Below are 19,933 nucleotides of genomic sequence, written 5' to 3'. Positions count from 1 at the left end.
AAGTGCTCAGTGCCCCAGCCCACAGCAGAGCTCAGAAGGAGCACAGTGGTACTCTTAGCATCACAGATTCATTTGACAAACGTCAGCCTTTGCCGCAAGGTCTCCCAGTCCCAGAGGGAAAGGGGAGTGGAGGACGGGCCCCAGGCAGCAGGCTGGAGGAGGGGGGAGGGGGTGAGGCTGCTGCTTAGGAGGGTGATGGGGTATGGGGGGACCTCTGGGGTTGGGGGCAGCGCCCTCCCAGGAGACTGAGGGGCGCTTGTGCCCCAAATCAGGCATGACACCCCTCCTCAGTGGGGCAGCCCCTGGGCAGGTCTCCACGCACAGGGAGGGGGCACCAGCGGAGCCTGGCGCTGCCTGGAAATGCATGTGCAGGCCCCACCCTCTGGGGGCTGACCAGAGGGTCCCCCAGGCAGGGCCAGTCGCACCAGGGACAGACTCTGTGAGCACAGCCTCACCTCCTCAGTTCCCACAGCTCCAGGCAGGCGAAGGCTGCCCCATCCTCCCTGGGCTGTTCCCCAGTCTCCCTGGGTTTCTCTCAGGCCATGCCGATGGCCCCCGCTGTGGGGGCTCTGCAGGTCGGGGGCCTTATATGTCACACGGGCCCTTCCACTCGTGGCCCGGCCGAGACCTAGGAGGGCTGGTTTGAGGGCAGCCAGGGGTCTTCTCGGACCCTCTCTGCCCCAAAGGGAAGCCTCGCCTTAGGGCAGGGGCTCCTGTGCAGCCCCCAGAGCACCCCCCTCACCCTGTGCTTTCCTTGCAGGCTCCATTCAGGACCATGAGAACAGGCTTCTCCAGGGGCCCCCTCAGACCACCACGTCCTCCCAGCGCCCAGAAGGAGGGGCCATGCCCGGGGAGCAGCCCCGCCGAGCACCGCCCCCAACCATGACCCGAGACCTGCAGCCCTGCCAAACAGTGGGTGGCACGGGGGGCTCTGCCCAGCCCCCCGGTGAGGACGGTACCCCAGCCAGCAGGAGCGCCAAGGCCACGGGCAACAGGGCCCAGGCGGTGGAGCCTCCAGAATCCCAGCTGTGGCAGGCCGGGGAGGTGGAGCCCAAGGCCCCGCTCCTGAGAACCCAGTCCCTGAGCAGCCCCCCGGGGAAGGGAGGCAGCCCCCGGGCCCCACCGGGGAGGAGCCACACGCAGGCGGTCACTCAGCAGGCCCGCAGGGCAGACGGCAGCCCCCAGCAGCTCTATAATCTGAACATCTCCGGCTCAAGGGCTAGACCCACCCTGGACAAGACTCCTGAGGGCCCACAGGGCGAGGACCCCGGGCCCCCAGAGGCGAAGGCCCCACCTACCCCAGAAGAGCTCAGTTTCCAGAGGTGCTTCCAGGAGACCCCCTCCAGCTTTACCTCCACCGACTATACCTCACCGAATGCCACCTCCGGGCCCCCGCCCCTCAGGGCCCCCCCGGGCAGCAGGCCAGCCTCCTACTCGGGATTCCAGGCCGGCGGGGCTGACAGCTGGCCTCCCGCTGTCGAGAACAGCTTCCCAGGTGCTAGATTCGAGGTCCCTGCGGCCAAGCCGGAGCCCTTTCCTGAAGGGGATGGCCCCAGGGCGGCCTCCTTCCAGTACCCCTTCCAGGCGCTGCCCGGGCCTGGCCCGAAACCGTTCCCCGAGGACACAGTCCCACCCGAGTACGGGGAGAGAGCGCTGGTGTTTGCCTTCGGCCAGCCCAGGGGAGCATGGCCAGAGGAGGCGGTGGGCCCAGGCTACCCCCTGCCTGCCCGGCCCGCTCCCCAACCCCCAGCCTGCTACCCTGGCCAGCCCGGCCTTGACCCCCCCAGTGACCTCGGCTGTGCTCCTCCACAACCTGGTGCTGCTCCCCCAGCCCCCAGCCCCTTCTCGGAGAGCACAGCCACCTTTCCGGACAGTTTGCACAAGAGCCTGACCAAAGCCCTCCCTGAGAGACCGCCTTCGGCCCACGACGACAGGCTGGGAAGCCCCAGGGGGCCCCCAAACTCTCTGTCACAGAGGCACTTTCCTGGGCAGACCTATGGCAGCCCTGGGGCCAGCGGAGTGGGGACCAGCCCAGGGTCTCTGGACACGGAGCTGGCCACCCCAGGGCCCCTGCCTACCAGACTGCCCCAGCTGTGGGACCCTGCTGCAGCCCCTTACCCCACACCTCCCCTGGGCCCCCCAGCCACCACCAGGAACGCCTTCTTTGAAGGCCAGGCCAGCCTGGGCCCACGCCTTGGCCTCCCCCAGAGCCCCCCGCTGCCCTGGCCACAGGTGCTCCCAGCCACCGGGCCCAGCCCCCACCGCATGGAGGTGCTGAGCCAGCTGCCTTTCCCCGCAGGGGCCCCCGAGTGGCAGGGGGGCGGCCAGGGAGCCCTGGGTGCTGCCGGCAAGACTCCCGGGCCCGTGGAGAAGGTGGCTGTTCTGAGAAACAGCCCAGGCCGGCACGGTGGCGGCTCCCCGGGCCTGTTTGCCTACAACGGGCTGAAGGACCCCGGAGCCCAGCCCCTGTTCTTTGGGGTGGCCCAGTCCCAGGTCTCACCCCGGGCGACCCCCGGCCTGCCCCCACCCAGAGTGGTGGGCGCCTCTCCCTGCGAGTCCCCGCTGCCCTCACCTGCCACCAACACGGCCAGCAACAGCTCCTGTTCCTCGCTGTCCCCGCTATCCGGCAGCCCAGCCAACCCCAGCTCGGAGGAGAGCCAGGCCCCTGGCCCACGCGGGCCCCCCGCCTTCTTCCACGGCCCCGCTCACCCCCCAGAGACCAGCAGCCCCTACCCGTCCCCCGAGCCCCCACACACCGTCCCCATGCACTACCAGCCAGAGCCCACCGGAGCCTTCCCTTTCCCCGCCGCGGAGGGGCTGGGGGCCGAGGGCACCTTCAAGTGCCTAGAGGAGGCCCCCTTTGCAGGCTCAGGCCCCGAGGTGGGCAGCGGCGGCGGGCTGGAGGGCTTCCCCCGGGAGCCACCCCCCTACCCCGCCCACCACTTCCCCCTGAGCAGCGCCAGCCTGGACCAGCTGGACGTGTTGCTCACCTGCAGGCAGTGTGACCAGAACTACAGCAGTCTTGCCGCCTTCCTGGGCCACCGGCAGTTCTGCCGCTCACTCCTGGCCAGGGCCAAGGACGGCCTCCCCGGCCCCCCCGCTACCCCCAAAGCCCCAGCTGGCGGGAACCCCAGCCTGCTCAGCCACCCCAAGACGGGCCCCTTCCTGCTAGGTGGGGACCTCCGGGCTGACAGCAAAGAGGACCCCCTGAGGACCAGCTTCCTGCCCGGCTTGGCCACCGCCCCCTTCCCCCTCCCTGCCGCGGACCTGGACCCCGAGGACGACGCCAAGCTGGACAGCCTCATCACCGAGGCGCTCAACGGCCTGGGGTACCAGTCGGACAACCCTGAGATCGACAGCAGCTTTATCGACGTCTTCACTGACGAGGAGCCTTCGGGCCCCAGAGGTCCTGGTGCCGGGCAGCCCCCCAAGACCAGGGTGGGGACAATGCCGGAGAACAAAGCCCAGCCCCCGTTCCGGGGCAAGGCCGCCCTGCAGGAGCCCCAGGCCCCCTGCCCTGGGAATGCAGGCTGCCTGGCCCGCAGCCGGCCCAAAACCCGCTCCCTGGGCCCAGCACCCACGGAGGCTGACGGGGCTGGCCTGGCCAGCCAGCAGAGGAGAGGGAAGCGGTTTAAGTTGTTGCAAAAAGATCTGAACACCTCCAGCTCCACCAAGAGCCGGAAGGGCCCCCTAGCCGCTTGCCTGAGGCCAAGGAGGAAAGGCCCCGGGGCTGAGGCACCTCTGCCCCGCCCCCGGGACCTCAGGCCCCCCGCTGCCAGGAGCCTCGCAGCTCCTGCCAGACAGGCCCTCCCAGTGGAGACCAGGAGCTCACAGCGCCTCCGCCTGTCCCCAGGGCAGGACTCCAGGAGGAGGCGGCTGCGGGGCGGCACCTGGAGCAAGGAGCTCATCCACAAAATCGTTCAGCAGAAGAACAAGCACCACAGGCGGCCAGGCCAGCGCCTCCCCCTGGGACCCTCGAGGCCGGCGCCCAGCAGCACAGAGCAGGGGCTCCCAGAGCTCACCTGTGCCTCCGAGTCCGAGGAGGAGGACCGCTCGCGGCCACACCCGCACGGCTCCCGCCTCCGAGGCCGGCCCCGCCAGGGCTGCCGGCGCTGGCGCCGAGGCACGAAGCGGAAGGAAGTAGACGTGACCCCGGGTCCCAAGGAGGATGGGGGGCTGCAGAAACCCAGGACGGTCGTGCGGCAGGAAGCCACCCAGGTCAGGGGCTCCCCCAGCCCTGAGGAGGGAGCCTCCAAGCATCTCCTGCAGGTTCCTGCCAGCGCTAAGACCCCAGAGGAGAACCGTCTGGCACTAGACTCCCCCAGGGAGACCAAGCACCCCGGAACTGCTGAGGAGCTCCCCCCAGATGCCACAGAACTCCCCAGAGAGCCTCCGAGCTCTTCTCCAGCCTCCTGTAGGGAGGGGAGCCCCTGCCCCTCAGCCCCGGAGCCACCGGAGCCGGGCAGAGAGGACCCCCAGGTGTCCCGTGGGAGTCTGCCGGACGCTACCCAGTGCACGGAGCCACCCACCTCCCGGGACACAGAGGACCCCCCTGCCTACCCACCAGGCGAGCTGCTGGTGCCGGTCACTCACGCCGCTGACCCCGCCTACCTTGAATCGGGTGCCCTCTTTCTGAAGACCCCTGATCTGGGCTGCGGCCCTGCTCTTCTTAACGGAGACCCTGTGGGGCTTCCACTTGCCAAAAAGGGGCCCCAGCCCTACAGCAGCCTCCCTAGCAAATTGTTCCTCGGACCCAAAGACTTGCCTGGCTGTCTCCAAGAAGACCTCTACTCCAAGCCCTTAGCTCCAGATGCTCCGCCGGCCGGCGGCACGCGCCTGCCCCAGGACGGTGTGGACGCCAGTGCCCTCGAGCCAAAACCACCCAGGAGTACACCCTACGCCACCCACGGGGGCCCCAGCAAAGCCGAATCACCGCTGACTTTGGAGTCCACACCACTCTTCCCGGGGCTGCCTGTGGGCAGATTTGACCCGCCCGCCTACAGCAGCCTGTCTAGAGGCAGAGACACCCACTCCCTGTTGGTGTGCGCAGACCCTCCCCCAAGGAGACCCCAGTTAGAGCCGCCATACTCCCCGCTTCTGCCCAACAAGAGCTGGTCCCTGCTGGAGGAGTCCCCAATGCTGGCCAGCCACATGGGTCATCTTCCTGACCTCCTGGGGGAAAAGGCGTTCAGTAGGAGGTGCCCCGGGGAAAGGGCAGTGGCTACCAGCCCTCCACTTCTGCCTGGCAAGCTCAGCGAATGTGGCCTCACTTTTATGGGCAACCTGTCCGAAGATGAGTTAGAAATCAAAAGACTGGTCGCCGAATTAGAGAGTCAGCTGCAGAGTAAAGGGGTGCCCGAGGCCCCAGAACTGCCTTGCGCGGCTGGGCAGGCGGGCAGGATGCACGCGGGCACAGGGGCCCCTCTGTCCACCCACCAGGCCACCTCGCCCCCCAGGGACACCTTGTCCGAGGCCGACCTCACCGGCCTTGGGGAGTTGACTCCATGCCCAGAAGGGGCAGAAACAGCAGTGGCCACCAGGGAAGGGGGGCCAGCGAGCACCCGGGAGGAGTGGCCCTCCCCCCACCCAGGAGAAGCAGCCCTTTCCCCCCCTGCGCATTCAGAAGGGGCGTCTGGGGCTCCCGGAACCCTCAGTGGGGCCGACCGCAACTTCCAAGCAGTACAGAGAGCCAGAGTCTCGGAGACAGGGCCCCCCAAGCCCGAAGGGGACTGCGGGGTCCACGCGGAAGTCTCTCTGCCCGGCCCTGGGGAACTGTTCAAGCCTCCACTGGACGTGAGGAGCTTAGCCAAGTGCAGCCCAAGCCGTGAGCCGTTACGTCCGAAAAATAACGGGGCTGCCAAGATGCAGCCAAGCCACACCCTGCTACTGCCTCCCTGCTCACAGGCAGGTGGGCCCTGCCAAGAGCCCCCTGAGCGGGAAGCGTTGGGCAGCCCACTCGCCCATCTGGCACCCGGCTTGGTGCCTCAGGGGGCCACCCCGTCTTGTGGTATCAGTCATAGTGACACCCCCAAAGGATACTCTGTAAGCAGGGCAGGCCAGCCAGAAGGAGCAGGCCTCCCCCACGCTGGGGCGGGGGGCCCTGGCCTTAAGGGTAATGAGGAGTCTGTAGCCGTGGGGGCCTCCCCAAGTCCTGCCTGCGTGCCCAACAGCAGTCCTGGCAGGAGGCCCCAGGACCCAGCCACGAGCCCCCTCCGTCAACTGCAGCTCTTGGTGGCCAGAGCAGCTGGGAAGGAAGAGGACGCCCTGGGCTCACAGGGGCCCCCACCTGCTGACACCCAGAGCCTTCGGTGCAGTGAGCCTTCAGATCTAGAAGGGGACAGCGTGGAAGGTGGGGATGTGGCCTGCAGCCCCACCCAGGACGTCCCTGCAGCGGCCAGATGTCAGTTGGGGCCTGAGGCTGATGGACATCTGGACTCCCTCGGCCAGGCTGAGAAGCCCGAGGACCAAGACAGAGCCAGCAGACTGCAGCCAGATAAGTGGGGGAGTCCAGTGGGGCTGGACAACCTCCTCATGGTCAGTGCCGATGCCGAGACTGCCCTGGACCAGCGAGGGGGACCGCTCCAGGGAAACGGCCTGGTCTTGGGCCTTCAGAAAGAGGCCTGGGCCGCCCCAAGCCCTACCTCGCCTGATGCAGAATCTTCGGTACCGGCCTTGGTAGTAGCCCACGTCCAAAATGGGCCTGAAGCCCGGACTTCAGAGGAGGCGGCCAGCCCAGGCCTTGAGAAGCAGCCGCTGCTCGCTGGAGACAGCCCTGCTCCCCACATCGGGGACCTGACCACCTGTGTCCCCTTGCCTGCCTCTGCAGCCACCTCCATTCCCTTCGGCCTGGAGCCCTTGCCCCAGGAAGACCCTCGTACGGGACCTTCGGGTGGGCTGAGGGGGCTGCTGCCAGCCGCTCCGTCCCGCGGGGATCCCGCCAGCCCGCAGCCCCTCCCAGCCCCTTCTGCTGCCCGGCCCGCTCCGCAGAGGGCCGACGGCACCCCGGCCAGCACAGACGCTGGGGCCGGGCCACCTGCAGCAGCTCCCCCACCTTTGCGGACAAGCCCCTATGGGTTCAAGGAAAGCCTGGCTCACCACCGCCTCCTAGGGAACCACGGCCCCCTGCAGGACCCTCCCTCGGGCCAGCCTGGCTTCATCAGTGTCTTCACTCCTGCCCAGGGGGAGGACCGCCCTGAAGGCAGCATGTCAGGATCCCTGGAGAGTTCCAGAAAGGAGAAGCCAAGGGGCTGTCCTGCCTCTGTCACCTGTTCTCCCCCGGTGAGGCCCACCTCCCCGAGAGGGACCATGAATGCCCCCGCCCCGCCCGACGTTCCCACCACAGATGGCACGGGGCCAGTCAGAGGCCCCGGGGTCAACCATCCAGACCGCCACAGCGGGGGAGCCCCACCCCACACCAGCCCCAGCAGGATGCCCACGGGCCCCGCCTCCCCAGACCCCCCAGGGAACGAGGAAGGCCAGGGTGTCACCGCTGTGCCCGCTGACCCTTCCACACGGGGGCCCACGGGGCCAGATTCCTGGGCCTGCCAGGAAGGCGAGGCGGGGGCCAGCCGCTCTGGAGCCACGACGGCCCCTGGGGCTGACACCACAGACCCCGCCATCACCTGCCCGTCCACGGAGCTCCGCCGGGGCAGAACCACATCTCCCAGCAGCACAGCCCAGGACTCCAGACCCAGCTCCCCCCAGAGCGTCAGAACTGTTCACTGCACACCCCAGAGGGACCCCCTCAGTCCGCAGGGCACCAGACAGAAGCCTGTGTCCACAGACACTGGCCCCCGGGAGGACCGGGCCCCCGGCAGGCGGCCCGCGACCTGTGAAGTGTGCGCAGCCTCCTTCCGCTCGAGGCCAGGCCTGAGCCGCCACAAAGCCAGGAAGCACAGGCTGCACAGGGGGCCCCCCACCCCGCCCGGTCCCCGGCCCCAGGCGTGCCAGCCCCCCGGGAAGGAAAGCCGCAGGGCACCTGGGAAGAAGCCAAGGCAGGCGCAGAGCGGTCCCAGCCATGCCATTGGGCCGCGTCCTGACCGGGGTGCAGAGGCTTCTGAGGACGCTTCAGGCCCTCAGACGGCCAGGGGGCTCCGTGCGGGGGACACCCTAGGCTGCTCCCCCAGCCGGGAGCCACACCCCCCAGGCCCAGGCGAGCCGGGAGTGGACATGAGGCCTGCAGAGCCCAGGAAGCAGGGCCGGCTGGTGAGGGACAAGCGCAGTCCCAAACAGGCAGACCAAGGAGGCAGCCAGCGGCGGGGCAGGGCGCCCGAGGACGTCCCCAGCAAGTCGGAGGGGAAGTCGCAGGAGAAGGGCAGAAAGCCCAGAGCAAGAAGGTTCCGGAAGGCGAGGAGTCCTCCAGTCTGTCCAGGTGTGATTTCAGACAGAAGCCGCCGGGGTCCATCCACCACAACCGCCAGTCCCCCGGGGCCTCCAGGTGGCCCCCTCTCAACGTGGGCCCAGCCGGACGCCGACACCTCCTGGCCCTCGGTGACGGAGAACACAGTGGACACAGACCCAGAGGAGACGCCAGCACAGAGGTCACCTGGGGATTGGATGGCCCATGCAGAGGGGATGCAGTGGGCGCCTCCTGGAGACGGGCCGGGGGGACAGAAGACAGCTGTGGCCAGGGGGTGCTGGGGACCCAGGGAGGCCGGAACATTGGATGTCTACAAAGAGCTATCGTGGGCAGCCGGGACTGAGCCTGCAGGTGACCGCAGAGCAGCGGAGAGCAGGTCAGGGCAAGGAGTCGGGGAGGGGCACAGATGCCCCACAAGCCCCCCAGGCCCTCGGGAGACTGGCAGCTGCCCCCCGAGCCCCCTGCACAACCCAGAAGCACAGGTCGGGGTCCAGGAGCGTGCGGGTGCCACTCCTGAAGCCCCCAGCCCGGGTCTCGGGGACTCTCTGAGCGTGTTTGATGACGAGGCCTCCTTTTCGCAGCTCTTCCCTCTGGGCGACCGCTTGACTCGGAAGAAGAACCCCCGTGTCTACGGCAAGCGCTGTAAAAAGCCGAGGGCCCCGCCCCCACTGGAACCCCACGGCGAGGCGGGGGGCAGCGTCATGCTGGCCTCCACCCGCCTGCCCACAGACCTCAGCGACTCGGGCTCACTCTGCCTCTCCCACGAGGACCCGTGGGGTGACGAGGCCACGGGTCTGCCGGAGTCCTTCCTGCTGGAGGGCTTCCTGAGCAGCAAGGTGCCCGGCATTGACCCCTGGGCCCCCAGCCCCAGCCTGTGGGCCCTGGAGGCCGACCCAGAGGTGGACTGTGCGGAGGGCGTGCCCCCCCGCCATGCCGAGGACCACCGGTCAGAGAACATTCCCGAACTGCACATGGTCCCGGCCTCTTGGCGAGACCTGGACCTGCAGGCCCCCGCCGAAGGGATGGCCTCTTCTCTAGGAGACAAGAGCCCAGAGCCCCCCGACCTGGAGCAAGAACGCTACGACAGCGGGCTTCCCGGGAACGCCGTGGACCTTGAGATGCTCAGCGCCAAACTGGAGGTGCGAGACCTGTGCTTCCTGACGCCCTGTGACGACCCTGTGGGTGTCCTCAGCACGAGCTTCCTGGACTTCGGGGCCACGGTGAGCCCCCAGGAGCCGCAGAGCCCAAGGGTGGCGGGTGCAGCTGGGGCAGGAGGGGCGCCGGGCAGGGAGCAGCATGCCAAGGCCAGGAGGGCGTCCTACAAGTGCAAGGTGTGTTTCCAGCGCTTCGGTGGCCTGGGCGAGCTGGACCTCCACAAGCTGGCCCACAGCCCCACGCCACCCCCCACCTGCTACATGTGTGTGGAGCGCAGGTTCGGCTCCCGCGAGTTGCTGCGGGAGCACCTGCAGGAGAAGCACGTGCAGAGCAAGGCGGGGCGCTGGGCCTGCGGCATGTGCCTGAGGGAGGTCGCCGACGTCTGGATGTACAACGAGCACCTGCGGGAGCACGCCCTGCGGTTCGCCCGCAAGGGGCAGGGGCGAGGGCCCCTCGGGGACTGGGAGGGGGGCCGAAGTGTCGCTCGCTTCCTGGGCAGCATCACGGGACAGGCGTCCAGACCCAGTGGGGGCAGACGGTCGATGGGCAAGTCCGGCGGGGGCCCCGCAGAGGCGTCCGGGAGACGGCAAGGGCCCGGGAAGGACTTCCAGAGGGACAGGGTGACACCCAAGCCTCCTGCCCACGACTCACCAGACAGGGCTTTGGCTGACAGCAGCCCGACGGCCTGCGGGAACCCCCGTCTTCCCAGCGGCCCCTGCAAGACGTCCCCCAGCCTGTCCCCTGAGCCCTGCTCCGGCAGCGAGCCGCTCCTGCAAGCCCTCCCCGTGCACCAGGGCTGCAAAGACCCGTCCCGGGACTGCCACCACTGCGGAAAGCGGTTCCCCAAACCCTTCAAGCTGCAGCGCCACCTGGCGGTACACAGCCCTCAGCGCGTCTACCTGTGCCCCCAGTGCCCGCGCGTCTACCCGGAGCCCCAGGCGCTGCGCACGCACCTGGGCAGGGCGCACGGGGTGCGGGGGGAGCTGGAGCTGCCGCACACCCCGCTCTACGCCTGTGAGCTCTGTGCCGACGTCACGCACATCAGCAAGCGCTCCTTCGTCTGCAGCTCCTGCAACTACACCTTCGCCAAGAAGGAGCAGTTTGACCGCCACATGGACAAACACCTGAGGGGCGGGCAGCAGCCCTTCACGTTCCGCGGCGTGCGGCGGCCTGGCGCCCCCGGCCAGAAGGCGCCGGCCCGCGAGGGCACCCTGCCCAGCAAACGGCGCAGGGTGGCGGCGCCCGGCGCCACCGGGCCTCTGTCCTGGGGCCGCAGCCCCCCCCAGAGCGAGGGATCACTCGCAGCCCTGCTCCGGCCCTGCCCAGAGGCGGCTCCTGGCACGACCAAGGGGCAGCCCAGGACCCCGGAGAGGCCTGTAGAGCCCGTGGCCCACCCGGTCACAGGGGGTGACGTGCCCTCTGACCTCCAGGAACTGCCGCCCCCAGCTCTGTCTCCTTTCCCAGCAGCCTCCGCTGATGGTCGAGGTGTCCACAAGCCGGATGGGGCCCTGGGGAGGTCTGAAGGTGAGGCTTCTCCGGGCAGCCCTGGGCCTCTTCTCCAGCAGGCTCTCCCGCGGGGGGGGTCTGTGCCCCGGCCGGGGGCCAGAGGCCAAGATGTAGAGGAAAAGAGGGCTACTGGCCCATTCTCAGGGAAACGCAGGACCCCGAGTGCCCCTGACCATTGCCTGGAAGCCCCCTCCCTGCTCCAGAAGGAGAAGCAGGTGTCCACAGGCCACATGGTGCCTGAGGGGGGCACAGGGGGCCCCTCCCACAAGGGCAGTGCCATCAAGCCTTGGGGCTGCCGGAGTTCGTCAAAGGACAGGTCGGCTTTGCTCACCCCCAGCAAAGCTCCCAGGTTCCCGGTACAACCGAAGAAGGTCGCGGCCAGTCCGACACCCAGAGAGCTTGCCCATGGCACTGAGGACAGGCCAAAGCCCGCCACCCTCAAAGCCAAGCCGAGCCCCAACTCCCAGGGCGGTGGAGGCCCACGGCACAGCACCAAGACAGCAGGGGGCAGCCAGCCCCAGCCGGCCAGCGGGCATCTCCAGAGTGAGACGGCCACCACTCCAGCCAAGCCCAGCTGCCCCGGCCAGGGCCCCGCCCCAGACAAGCACCCTCCTCGAGCCAAGGGCTCTCCCAAGGGGCCAAGGGAAGCCGGTGACCAGGGGCCCCGAGGGAACCCGGGCACCAGGGAGGACAGGGAGGTCAGCGAGAAGAAAAGGAAGGGCCGGGCCCCGGGGCCAAGCAGGAGTGACAGTGTGGGGAGCTTGGGGCGAGCCCGGATGGTCCCTGAAAAGCCGCCCCGGGCCCCCCGAAAGCAGGCGACACCCAGCCGTGTGCTCCCCACCAAGGCCAGGCCCGGGAGCCGGAACAGCACGATGCCACCCCCGCACTCGGAGCAAGGGCAGGCGGGCCCCAGACACAGCCACGGGGACTGCAGACGCAGCAAGGAGGGGCAGGGCAAGGCCTGCCCCCAGGGGAGGCCCCTGCACAGACCCCCCAAGAGGGACAGCGCTGTCCACGGTGCTGAACCTGCTGACCCCCGTGCCTGCAGGACCGCCGCGTCCCAGAACGACCTCCTCAGCCAGCTCTTTGGGCAGAGACTGACCAGCTTCAAGATCCCGTTAAAGAAGGACCCTCCCGAGTAATTTATAGCCGCGAGTGAGTACCTGGGAGCAGGGCTTGGCGCCGCCTGGCACGCAGGGGCTCCTGTCTGTGCTGACGAGCCCCAGTCCTCCGAGGGTGTTGGACGGGGGCCACGTGGCGATCCGCCCGACGTACGCAAGCGCTCGGAGTCTGGCGTGAGGGCTGAGCCTGCGATACTTTGAGCAGGGCCTGGGGTGGACAGCAGTCCCTTTCTAGATGGAAGGTGAGGGTGAGCCCCTTGGAGACCACGCAGCTCTTTTCTTGGTGCCAGAACTCGAAGAGCAAGCCGCCCCCGGCCCGTGTGCCCCATTGCCCAGGCGCAGTAGGCCACAGACGCCTCATCTGAAGGTTTGCACGGGGCTCCCCCCATGTCATCTAGCAGGGAAGCGAGCCGAGGCTGCCTGCGCTCAGGTGGCGGCAGGCTCCCCTTAGTCTTCTTGCTGCTGTTGCTGGAATGGTTTCGAGGCCGCGTGCGGGGGCAGGGCTGTCCCCTGCGAGAGCTGTTTGTGGGCCCCCAGGGCGCACCAGGCTTCTCTGACCGCGGGGTGGTGGCGGCCGCTGTCTGGGCTGCTGACAGAAACGCCGTCTCCGGTGCACCTTGACCCCTGGGGACTGGGTTCCCGTCGGGAACGTGGAGAAAGCTGCTCACCAGCCGGCTCCCACCGTCGCCGGGTCTCCATCCCTAGTCCCATGGCCTCTGCCGATGCCCTTTCTAGAGCCTTCCTCCTCACAAGGAGCTCACCGCTGCAAGTATCAGCAATTTTACTCTGAATTTCTGGTGCTATTTCATGTTGTAATGTGAATTCAGGCTTCCTTGGTGCGTTTCACCTGAGGGATGGGGGGGGATCCGGCTGGGGAGGCGCACGATGGCCCACGGACACTGGCGGCCCCGACAAGTCCTTTGCTGGCTCCCCGGCTGCCGGCAGGCTCCAGCCCCCCGGGGGTCGTGGTCCGCGCTCGGAGCAGCCAAGTGGGACTCTGTGGGCCGGGGCGTGGCGCCGCGGCCCAGTCGGGGAGGCATCTCATGCACTGACATGACCCAGGGGTTGGCGCGCATGTCCTGTTGATGGAATCGTGTCTTCAAAGGGGGCAGGAGGGTAGGAGAGGCTTCCTTCTGTTCTTAGGTGTCTCTGAGGTTCGTGGTTTGTGTCGTTCTGTTTTGGTTTTTTTTTTTTTTTTTCTTTTTTACCTTGGGTGCAATGTGTGTGTCAGAAGTTCTTATTTTGATATTTTGAAAGAGACCAAACTGGGCCCAAATTGCCTTTCTCGAAGGTGCTGTGTGCACTCAGAACACCTTTAGTGCTGATAAATAAAACACGGGGACTCTGAGGTTGTACTGTGCGAATCGTAGTGAACTCATCCTGTCAAATATATCCTCACTATTTTCAGAGAGCCTCTGGCTGTGGCATCTGTCCTCCGGCCGCCCCCCTGCCCTCCCCGCCCCGCCCCCCGCCCCATGCGCGCCCAGGGCCTGGCTCATAGAACATCGGCTTCAGCGGACACTTCGTCCCTACAAAGCCGCACCCCAGCGGCAAGCTCCCCTGGGCTCGCGGACACGGCTGGGGCCCCTGGGGGATCAGAGTGGGGAGGCAAAGTGTCGGGAAATCATCAGCACGGCTCAGTCTGGGGGCCCCGGGACAGCAGCAGGGGCAGTACGAGGGGCCAAAGCGGGAGACACCACCCCGCCGCAGGCTCAGACCCTGGGGCCTACCGTGTCCTCAAGACAACCCTCAAAGACCCCAGCATCCGGGACAAGTGCCTGGAGAGCAAGCAGGGCTGTCCGGAGTCAAGCACCCATCTGTCCTGCTCCTGACCCCGGGGCACGAGGGGCACTCAGAGCAGGCCCCCCAATATGTGTGGGGGAGGGGAGGGGAGCCATAGGGAGGGGGGCCTACACGTGGAGCCGTACGTGGGATCCCAGCACTTCTGCCCAAGCCCACGGGGCCCCCACCCACTCCTGCTCACCTTCCTTGGCCAGAAACACCCTTCCCAGGTGCTCCCGTTCGGTCCAAGCCCCTCCCAGCCATACAGCCCCCGCCCCGGGGCCCGGGGCCACCCTCTCACATGGACACGCCTACTGTGTGCTGCCCTTGGGGGCTTCCAGACAGGTTCTGTGGTGAGCTGGGGTCTTTGGTCTCCTCGGGGGTCTCTGTAGCAGGGCCTCAGAGAGGGGGGCACAAAGGGGCTCAGGGTTGGAATTTGGGGTTAGGGTGGAGTGAGTCTGAGCTGTGTTGGCAACAGCCATCTGGTGATTTGGGGATGCAGACCCCTGGGGCCCGGCGGGGTCTGCAGCACTGGGCGCCTCTGTTCAACTCGCCAAACCTGGAGCAGCAGGGACCAGCAGCATCCCAGTCCCGGGGAACAGGAGGGAAATTCCTGGTCCACCCCAGACTGCAAATCCGACTCCGACGCGGCCGGCGCCCGCCTGGCCGGCAGGTGGCAGCATTTGCCCAGCTCCGTGGCTCGGGCAGCTCAGCTGCCGAGGCCCCGCGACCGGCTCGGGGGGGCACCCTGACCTCATCGACAGGCTCAGAGACACCCGCTTACTGCACAGCTTCACCCACACCGACACCGGGGCCCACAGACCCACACACGGACAAACAGCCCCTCACCCTGACTCGCTGCGAGGTGAGTGACACAGTTGCATCTGGAGTGGGGGACCTGGCCTTCCAGAGGGCCCTGTGCATGCACCCCAGAGCACCCCGTTTGATCCACGGGACAGGGCTGGACAAAGACAAGGGGGTTGGGTCGGGAGCAGCCCAGGCACAGGCCCCATACAGGGACCGCAGCTCCCTGAGCCCCCGAGGGCCTGGCTCGTCCCCTCTAGGAAGCCAGCGTGCCTGCTCGCCCCACGACTGCAGGTCCCTCTGGGAGCTGCCCCGAGGCAGGCAGGGTGGGCAAGGGGACACCATACGTCAGCAACAAGGTCACATAAGTGGGTGTATTTTTCAGTCACATCCTGTACTAGGCCCAAAGCCTGACCCCAGTGACCCCTTGGCCCCACCAGCCCAGAGACAGGGTAGGAGAGATGGTTCCCGGGACCAGGTGAGGAAGGTGCAGGGACGGGACGGGCGAGCCCCTGGATGTGGGGGGACAGGGCAGCTGCCCGTGGACCGGCCACCGGAGGGAGGGAAGCTGGTGGTAGGAGAAGGCATGCCCACCTCCTCCCCCAGGCCCCATAAAGGGGGAGGCTTCCCACACAGCCACAGGCTTCCCACGGCATATCTGCTCAGGGATACCCCCCGCTGCCGCCCCGGAGAACATGGTGGGGTCAGAATCCTGCCTCCCGGGGAGAGTGTGTAGACGGCCACACTGACACAGCGGGAAGACCCGGGACCAAAACAGACCCACAGAGACAGTCTCAGGAGTGAAGAGCCTCCGGAGAAGGACTGAATCTTTGAACTCTGCGGTGCTTGCTGGTGTTGGGGCTCCTCGAACACCCCGAGAGGATGGGACTTGGGGGCCCCTGGGTCCTGTCCGTGTCCCCTGTGAATGTGCCACATGTGGGCCCTGGAGCTCCAGCCCTGAAGCCACGTCCCCCCCCCGGCCCCGTTTCTCCCCTGGTCCTGGTCCACTGGGTAGGCAGCAGGCAGCTCACTTCCTGGGAATGTGCCCTCAGGGCCCTGGGCCCCCTGCAGGATGATAGCCCTGGGAGTGGCAAGCTGAGCCCCTTGGGGTCACCTCTCCTTCCCAGCCGCTCCAGGCCTGGGTGCCCAAGGCCATGGCCCCTTTCCCACAGGACAGCCTCCCCCTCACCTGCAGCCCCCAGGCAGGGAGCCGGGCAGGCCGGGGCGTTCCCCAGGCCCAGGGGTTGGTGGGCTTGGACCAACCGCCCAAACTGAAAGACCCACAGGCTCGTGTCTGGGCCAGTGTACTGTGCCCTGCGGGGAGTACGAAGGGGCAGCAGAGCCCTGGGTGGACCTGGAAACCATCTCCTCTAGACCTCAGCTCTCCCGGCCATCAGTGGACACGAGAGTCACCAAAACGTTGTCCCGCCAGGGGCTGCCTCTGAGGCGTGGCCCGCTGGACCCAGCCAGGTCTCCCTGGCGCTGCCTGGACCCTCTCCCCACGGCTGTCCCCCGGCCTTGGGCCTTTGCCCGGCCAGCACGTCCTCTTCGTGGCCTCCGGAACCACCACAGTGCCCTGTCCCCCCTCCCTGCTTTCTTTATAGCACATTGCACCCTGCCACATGCCCCACGGCCCACTCCTCCCCCGTGGCCCCAGTCCCGCTCCCGCCGGACCCCGAGTGACGCACTGTGCGTGTGTTGTCCAGAGTTGTCCCTGCGCTGCGTCAAGCAGGGGTTCCCGACGTGTTTGGGGTGGGAAGAAGGGAGGAAGGACGTAGGGCAGGAGGGGAGGCAGGAAGCAGCGGGGAGAGAAGGAGAAAGAAGGGCAGGAGTCCAGTGGGGACGCGAACATTTCCTATCTGGTGATGTCACATGACTCCAACTCACAGAGATTGGGAAATATCCAGATAATATTTCCTGTCTGTGCCCAGTACAGCCTTGCCTGGCGGGGGAAGTGGCCACACGTGGGCAGTTGCGTGGAAGGGTGGCCCTCGCTAACCCCCGAGGACCGTCTGCAGATGAGAACCGTCCTGTCCCGGGATGTCCGAGATGCTGGCCTCGCTGAGGACCCCCGGGCTGGTCCGGCGTGGTCCCAGCCCCGCTCGCTCTGTCCCTCAGGCATCCCGGAGATCAGATGGGGTCCCCAGCTGTGGGTGCGCTGCCAGAGCGCCGCGATGGGGGCCACGGAGGCAGCAGACCACCCCCCACGCCCGCCCGCCCAGGGTGGCCAGGGCAGCACCTCGTTGTTGCCAGAACTGTCTGGGCTCCTCCCCTGCCCCTCCCGCAGGCGGCCTCCTGATTCCTAACTTAATTTATTTTGACATCCTCGCTGCCGTTTGACCTCCTTACGGAGTCACGTGGTGCTTAAAACTCATTATCCCCCCATTCCAACAGGAAGTTAATTAAACCCTTCACAGAGCCAGTGTTGATGAATGTCAGGACGGGCCTCCGGCGGATCAGTGTGGGGGTGGGGGGTGGGGAAGCGAGGCCGGGCCCTGGCAGGGGCCACAGACAGAACCTGGGTCCCCCTTCCTCCAACACGGCCACCAGCGTCCATTCTGGAACAGAGCGTGTGGATTCCCCAAGGGTGACCTGGCTCGGCCACTCACCTGTTACATGGCCTTGGGCAACTGGCTTACTTCACTCCTCTGAGCCTCAGTTTACTCTTCCGGCAAGTGGGAATTCTAACAGCCCCTTCTTCAGAACACCGTTATGAGCAGGCAGTGCGCTGAACTGTTTGTGCTCATCACAGCCCCGCACCAGGGAAGCCCGCGGCACGGGGTGGGCGTAAGGCGATGGCGCTCTGGGGGACAGAAGAGACCGTGGGCCCTGCGAGCTGGAGCAGAGACGAGAGCCCGATCTTGTCTGGGAGCAGGGAGGGGCTTCCCTGGGGAAGGGTGCACCCGGCAGCAGGAACAGCTTGTGCAAGGGCCCTGTGGCCACAGGACATGGGAAGAGGTTCAGAGGAGAAGGTCGAATGGGGCAGGGCTGAGCCCGAGGCTATCACTAATGGCTTCTGGGAAGGTCCCACTGGCTTCAGTCTGCAGCAAGGGCAGCAGTGGCCATGGGGGACCAGCAGGGTGGGCAGTGGCAGGGGGATGGGCATAGGGGCTTGGAGCGGGGTGGGGTGGCGGCACTGTATCACGGCTACAAGCAGGTGAAGTCCCCGACACGGGGAGGGCAGGGTCTCAGAAAGAAGGCCCTTCACCTGGCCTGGCCTCCGGACGCACTCCCCCGTCAGCTCGGCCCCAGCCTTCCCCCAGCCTCTGCACCTGCTCTTCCCTTGCCCTCCACTCTTTCATGAGCATCCTCTTCATCCTTCAAGGGCCACCTTAAGTTTCCAGAATATTCTGACTGCCTTAGTCATAGCCCAGAAACCAGTACAGGGCCTGGCACATGGGAGCCCCTCCCCCCCCACCCCCCACAACTGCCCAGCCTCGGGCAGCCCTCCTTGGGGGGCGGGGCAGCACAGCACATGCCCACAGCCAGCCATCCCACAGGTCAGAGGGCAGAGGTGGACCAGGACATCAAGACCAGAGGAGCCCTGAGGGGTCACGCCCCCACCCCCACTTACATACGAGGAAACCAAAGACCAGATTGGTTAAGGACCTGGTCAGGGTCGCACCCTCCAAAATGGCAGAGCCAGGATTTGGACCCAGGTCTCCCTGCTCCCAGGCCAGGCTTCAGCACACAGGCGCTGGAATTCGGCTGCCTGGGGTTACATCCCAGCTTTACCTCGTCTGAGCTATAGGACCACTCTGAGCCTCAGTGTCTTCATCACCACCACCACAGCCCTCCAGGTACTTAAAAGCAAGTCTTACATGTCGCAGGCCCAGCTCAGCCATTTTCTGCGGGGGTGACTCTGACGTCCTAACCACCGGAGCAGGGCACAAGGACGTCGTGAGAAAATAGGAACCAGCCCAAAGGAAGGGCTCACAAAGGTGGAGGGCACAACGATGATGACATCGTCCCTAGAGCCAGCACCCCGGTCAAAGCTATGCCCAGGAGGCCTCCGGGGAGCTTTGCAACCCCAGTGGGCAGCTGCCCGAAGTCACATCCAGGGAGCAAGGAACAGCCAGGCTGCGGTTGGGCAGCCCAGCTCCACGTCGGGTACTGACAGCCCTGCACGCGGGCTGAACGCAGTTCTGTTTTCTCCACCAGGGGCTTTTGGACGGGAGCCCTGGCGCTCCTGGCAGACATGCAGGGGCAGGCGGAAACGGGTGCACAATGGGCAGCCCGTGGGGAATGGAGGTGGACACTCTCAGCCACCCCACACGCTGCTTCTCCTCTGCCACCTGATCAGGGGCCCCTGCAAAGCTGCATTCGCATGTCACCTTCTCCAGGCAGCCTACCCTGAACTCCCCGGGCAGAGGTGGTTGCTCGAACTCTGGGCTCACACAGGCCTTCCTCTGGACAGTGTTTCTTGCTCCTCGTTCCTGAGTAGGTGCTCATCATCAACAGACCCCCCCCCCCCCCACCGAGGGGCAGCATCGCCACTGGTCCTAAGCAGGCTGTGGTTTCCTCTTCTGGGGCCATGGGGTACCCCCCCACACACACCCGACAGGGCAGATAGAAGGGGCAAAGTTCAGGAGGAAAGTGCTCCAGAAACAGCGCTGTCCTGGGTCAGGACTGTCCCGGCACTTCAGGGCTGTGTGACCCATGCAGGTGCGTGGGGCCCCACGCTTGGGAAGGCCCCGCGCTTGGTTTAATGCACTATTTGGCTGCCCTGAAATTCTTAATTTTTAAACAAGAAGCTCTACGTTTTCGTTTTGCCCTCAGCCCCCCAAATGGTCCTCGGTCCTAGTCAGCAGACTCTGTTCCTGACCCACCCCTGCCTCTAAGGCACTGGAGAGCTGGACGTGTCCTTCCCTCGGGGCCTCAGGTTTGTAAACTGTGTATGGGAAACAAGCAGCCGAAGTGACTCCTTCTTCTGCAGCCGAGACGGCACCGCTGATGGGGCACGGCTCTTGCTCTCCTGCCGACCCTCCGCAGCCTGCTCAGCGCAGGTCCCCAGCCATCTCAGCAGCACCCGCCCGGATGCCACCGGGCCTCACAGCCCCCTCCTCTAGGACTCCTCCCCCCTCCCAGGTCCCCATCCTGTAATGAGGCCCTGCTTTGGGAGTGACAACAAGGCCCAGTGGAAAGCCCAGACAGGTGGGGGGCCTCATTCAGTTGACAAATACTGTGGGTATTTGTCTCTGGGCTG

The 19,933-nt window shown here is 66.6% G+C and overlaps 1 protein-coding gene across 4 annotated transcripts in view; it reads left to right on the top strand.

The window, feature by feature from the left end:
- Nucleotides 1-13,553, top strand: part of ZNF469 (zinc finger protein 469) — a 189,867-nt gene extending 176,314 nt beyond the window's left edge. For all 4 annotated transcript variants that reach the window (XM_064581075.1, XM_064581074.1, XM_064581073.1 and 1 more), the window contains one exon: nt 761-13,553. In XM_064581075.1, the coding sequence (XP_064437145.1) occupies nt 844-12,162 (11,319 nt within the window). In that variant the 5' untranslated portion in view covers nt 761-843 and the 3' untranslated portion in view covers nt 12,163-13,553. The remainder of the gene's footprint in view (nt 1-760) is intronic.
- Nucleotides 13,554-19,933: the final 6,380 nt, after the last annotated feature.

The sequence above is a fragment of the Mirounga angustirostris genome, unplaced genomic scaffold (assembly GCF_029215605.1).
Source record: "Mirounga angustirostris isolate CCGP_5_RB_7025 unplaced genomic scaffold, mMirAng1.0.hap1 SCAF_16, whole genome shotgun sequence".
In the NCBI taxonomy this organism is placed as follows: domain Eukaryota; kingdom Metazoa; phylum Chordata; class Mammalia; order Carnivora; family Phocidae; genus Mirounga; species Mirounga angustirostris.
The sequence above is the reverse complement of the archived record's forward strand: the minus strand, read 5'-3'. Positions and strand labels throughout refer to the sequence as shown.